The sequence below is a fragment of the Rhipicephalus sanguineus genome, chromosome 3 (genome assembly GCF_013339695.2).
Source record: "Rhipicephalus sanguineus isolate Rsan-2018 chromosome 3, BIME_Rsan_1.4, whole genome shotgun sequence".
Classification (NCBI taxonomy): Eukaryota; Metazoa; Arthropoda; class Arachnida; order Ixodida; family Ixodidae; genus Rhipicephalus; species Rhipicephalus sanguineus.
In genome coordinates this window covers 231,050,226-231,055,352 of record NC_051178.1, presented here as the reverse complement: position 1 = coordinate 231,055,352, position 5,127 = coordinate 231,050,226, and the positions used below count along the sequence as shown (strand labels likewise).

Here is a 5,127-nt window from a genome sequence, read left to right as displayed (position 1 = left end):
GCCACTTGGACCGAACCTGGGAAAGGGATGAACGCCTTTCGAGTAAAGGACGACTTCGAAGGCTCGAAGCTGGCCGCTGACGGGGACGACAGCATGGACGCAAACTACTACAACAAGATGCTGCGGAAGAAGTACGCTATCACTCGAGGTACACAGGCAACACATTTCGAATTCTTGGCACGAGCAATGATTTTAATAGAGAAATATTTTATGATCGGTGCCTGTTGGTTTGCGAGTTGGTTTGCGTTCATTGTGAATATGAGCAGCGTGAATCACAGGAATGCGGAAAGGCCCTTACCCCTTACCTGTATTTCCGCACTTGTGTGCTTCGCGCTGCTAATCTTCCTCATGCACCTTTTCCAAAGCAGACACCTTGCAACGCTTGTGCAATATGGAGCAATGCAATACGCTAGTCCTCCCCTAAGCACGTTAGAGAATTATCTACCGTAGCTGCGGGCTCAGAAACGCATACAACATACGACCAGAACGTGTACACACAGCTTTATCGACAATAGTGGTCTTCTTCCTACGTTAAATTTTGCTGCACTGATATCCAGCATTTGTTTGCAATACCAGCCGCGATCAACCGCTTCATTGTTGAAGGAAGCCTACAGCATGTCAGACTGCCGATTTGTGTTGTCAAGCGTTAACCTCTTGAACCTTCGGTAACAGGGCCCCGTCCGCAGGTCCGACCCGAGCGACACGAGAAATGCGAGGACGACCGAGACTGCAGGCGTTCGCCGAGCCAGATCTGCATCAAGCACGCAGGCGAGGTGAACGGCCGTTGCCAGTGCCCCTTCTACCGGCCCGTTGAAGCCACCTTCAACGGCGTCGTGCGGTGCGTCACTGGTACGTGCTAGCTCAGTGCCGAAGCAATGTCCGCAAAAATGCGCTTGGCCCAAGTACGTTAGTGGCCTCGTTGTACCATTGTGTGTGCACACTAAGTATATAAAGCAGTTTGTGCGCGAAGCATGGAGGTACGACTCGACCAGTTCCGACGTCATGCGATGGTTATCAACAGCACTAACGCTCCATTTGCGCTTCGGGTCAGAAGGATTGCATTACCGGCGGCTACTTAATCACTCAAGAAGCGAACAATGTGTTTATGAACTTATTCAGCATGTCGGCCTCTATAGGTCTTGGGAAACAGGAAGGCGCTCAATAACGTTGTAGTGAAGTCCACGCAGGCTTGCTTTGAATGGTTTGCGCATAGCGACGACCGTCAAATATGATTAATACTGACTACTATCAACTTCGAATGTGAATATTTTCCAACGTTCTATAGTCGCGCTCCACGTCATCATATAGGTATGTTTTGCAGACTTACGTGTACGAAAACTTCAATATTTAAAAAAACGGTGTCGATGCGCAGGAGGAACACTTGCCTATTCATTATTTACCGTCGCTCGAGCTTGCTTCAGTCGCCCCGTTACATACTTATAACTAATGTACCCATAATACATGTGCGTGCATAACACTGTTTACTTTGATTCCTTGTAATTCCACTATCATGTGGCGTGATTTGTGAAACAGACAGTACAAAAGGCATTGAATGTGTGACATTACTAACGTACACCTTTGTCCTTTAAGTTTCAGTTTCCACCAGGCACTGCCCTCTCTAAAGCTCTCATGTACTTTTTATTGGGTGCACGAAGACGAAGCACAGCTGGTTGAAATTAACAGAGGTTACTGCGTTAAGAGAATGACGTGTATGTTAGGAGCTTGCTCCTTTTGCTGGGGGGTTGTCTCTTGTCCCTCCTGCCGTGTACGCTAGTTCTCATTGCTCCCACTAGAGACACAGCTGTGCCCTCCGCTGATTCAAGGGCGCGTGCTGCGCTCTCGGCGGAGCCCGCGCCCTTGAATCGTGCACTTGAAAAAAAATAAAAACAAAAAAGAACAAAAATTATCTAGTTTGGTAGGAGACCGCTAGAGGGTCGCGCCTTAAATAGCGCTCGCTCTTGGCGCGCTTCCTTTCTCTTTCGCCGCACATCAGTCAGTGCACTTCGCTACCGCTACTCATCATGAACACCGGCATCGCGAGCCCTCGCTTCTGCCGCCCCTCGGTGCTGGTAGTGGCTTGGGCTTGCTGTCGGCGCTGGCGTCTCTCTTCGGCCTCGCGATGCCGAAGCTAAACGGGCTCGTCGACAAGCGGGCCCGGAGGCGGCACGGGCACGCGAGGCCGCAGAAAAGCGGGCGCAAACACAAGCGGACCCCGAGCTCAGAGCCCGCGAAGCAGAAGAAGCTATTACACTACAAGGAAAACGTTCCCCCGAGCTTATGTGATCCGTAAATAAGCTCTTGAACAAAATGTATATACTGCATCAATATGTAAATTTGTGTACATAGTGCATCGATATGTAAATTATAAACATTGCTTATATAATGTATATACAATCACACCACAACAACTCTCGTGTCACTTCTTTATATGATGATGATTGAGCATATGTACAGAGGATTCATGGTTTACCGGATTTAACCTCTGGAGCAAGCTCCTTCATCATCATTCAACTTCGTGGATGTGTTTTTTTTTTTCGTCATGCTAAAGAGAGAGCTATCATGACTAACGGACTGCACGCAGCCAAGGACCTGTTCGACGAGTGCCGAAGCAACGAGGAGTGCGCGGCCACCAACCCGTACCTGGAGTGCGTCAACCGGCTCTGCTCCTGCCAGCCTCCTCACGTCCTCAAAGACCACGCGGAATGCATAGGCGGTGAGCGACACTGGGTTACTCCGTTACTGCGTAACATTGGTTGAGTGATTTCACTGACGTAATGTTAAGTTTCGCGAATAGCCAGTGTCTAATCTTCGTAGATACGTGAAGAAAGGTGGTTAGCTCTCGTGGAGACCAGCTGGCTGCTTGCGGTAGGAAATGGCTGAAGGAAATAAAATTCAATTAGGAGAGAGAGTCAAGCTGCAGTAAAGTAAAGAGAGAGTTGTCTACATAGGCCTGACGTGGCACATGAACCCGAGAGTCAACATTCACAAAGAAAAGAATTATTCCCAAGGATTATTCCCAAGAAAAAAGAAAGATTGGTCAGTCCAGCTATTGAGCATATCATTGCCCAATCGACCAGCGAATGGCAATGAGTACTTGCGAACGAAAAGCTTTCTGAATCCGTCCCTATGGGTGTAAAAAGTGGTTTGAGTATGAATCTGAAACTCTAAATCGGTGATTATGTGGAATGTTTCTGTCGATGAGTTTGCTCCCAGGCATCTAGCGTCTACGCGCCCGAGTAGCCATAACATCGTGTAAAAGCGAAAACACCGCTTGTAGCATACATGGAGCACTTATTAAAGCGAAAGGGAAAGCACGAATTTCTCCATACTAGTTGACGAAAAATTCATCCTGATTCGCGGATCTCATCCGGGACCAATGCCTATCCCGTGCTGTCGCTCCACGGATTAAGAGGAGAAACATCTGGCGTCTTTTCGTTTTGCTTTTAGAAAACATCTGGTGTCTTTCGTTGGTTTATTTCATCAGTCAACGGCGTTTTGAACAAAATTTTTATTGTTTAATCACGCACAGGAGAAATCTCACCAGGCACTACCTTGGAGGTAAACAATGGCTGCTAATGGGTATGAGAGACAGAAGAAGTCGGCTTTTAGCTAACACTTACACTTCTACTTCTACTAACGTTTCCTACTGGAACATGCCAATGGCTGCTAATGGGGAATGAGAGACAGAAGAATTCGGCTTTTAGTTAACGCGCAAGCTGCGAATATTTTATTGTTCAACAACGCACAGGAGAAATCTCCCACCGGCACCACCTTGGAGGTCAAGATCTGGTACTAGCGTTGACTGGTTACGCACTACGACGGGGACGAACGGGTGCCGCTTTAAAGGGCCCCTCACCAGGTTTGACAATTTTGAGCTAACAAGCGCAATGCATACACTGGGCGTTCACGATCCCGTCTGCCAAAATTTGCAACGCTACGCGCCGCGGAAATGGGTCAAATTTCAAGGTGAACGCTGCTTGCCCTTCCTCTCGCGGGCGCGCGCTTTAGAGAATGAGGGGATGACGTACGTGAGAAAATGGCCCTACGTAGATGGTAGTGCTGTGACGTCGCTCCTCTACGTAGACGACTGTGCTCTGACGTCGCCAACAGTAGCACGTGACACTGCGATAATTATTTGACACGACATGTGTAGTTTGTGTAATTTGTTGCTTGAATAGATTAATAAAACTTGAGAGAAATAATGAGACACACAAAGGAAATGTGTGCATCTTTTTCATTTTTTTTTCGTGAATTGCAGCGAGATGCGGGGCTAATGTGCCTACCTTTCCCATGCGTTCGTGTCCCCGTGGTTAGCGCATCGAGCAGACGCCAGCCCTGGAAACGAAAGTAATGTTCTGGCGCGTTCGAGCACTCATTATGCTCATTTATTCTACCGCGTCCAAGTAAAACGTTAATGCGGAACTGGCTCATTATACCGCCACTGTCGTGCCAGTAGAAGTGTCTCAACTTTCATGCCCGTCCCGCAGAAACAGGCAGTACATCACAGAGAACGCCGACAAAACGCCCACGGCCGCTACATAAAAAACAAAGGTAGCGGCCGTGCGACGCCGCTCGCGTGCTCGGGCTGGCTCGGGCACGTCATGCGCACGTGACCATGCACGCGCATGACGTGTTCATGCGTATGTGTCAAGTGAAGAGGGCAGGGAAGGGATTTGGCTTGCTAAGACTACACGGGGCGAGTGGCAAGGGTTTGAAACTCGCCTCCTCGCATCATGGTTTCCCGCCGCTACAAATTATTGTTTTTCTCAGCTCGTAACGGACCAATTTGAAAAATTCTTGCGGCATACTGCTCTTCATTCGCCACACAACAACTTCCAGCGGCTAACTAAAATTTGCTATGTGGCCTGGTGAGGGGCCCTTTAAGGAGCTTCGCCCCTAAAAACATGGTTGATCCCTCCGTCATAGGAATCGGAATAACACGAAAGTAAAGCGTGCCCTTACCGAAGTAAATGAATGTTTACCTTACATTGATATAAAAAGGGTTTGTCCAATGTACATTGATGTCTGGCAGCTATAGCACCGTTTAACGTGGATGTGCCCACTTTGATTAATGGTGGTACATCTCCATCCAGACGACTAACGTTCCTGCTAAATGATTAAACAAAC

General features: G+C 48.2%; 1 protein-coding gene across 1 annotated transcript; it reads left to right on the top strand.

Moving 5' to 3' along the window:
- LOC119385277 (uncharacterized) lies at positions 1-2,897 on the top strand. The gene is made up of 3 exons (XM_037652755.2): positions 1-148; positions 673-849; positions 2,582-2,897. Exons 1-3 carry the CDS (start codon positions 28-30, stop codon positions 2,755-2,757), a joined length of 474 nt encoding a protein of 157 aa, XP_037508683.1. The 5' UTR covers positions 1-27; the 3' UTR covers positions 2,758-2,897.
- The last annotated feature ends 2,230 nt before the right edge of the window (positions 2,898-5,127 follow it).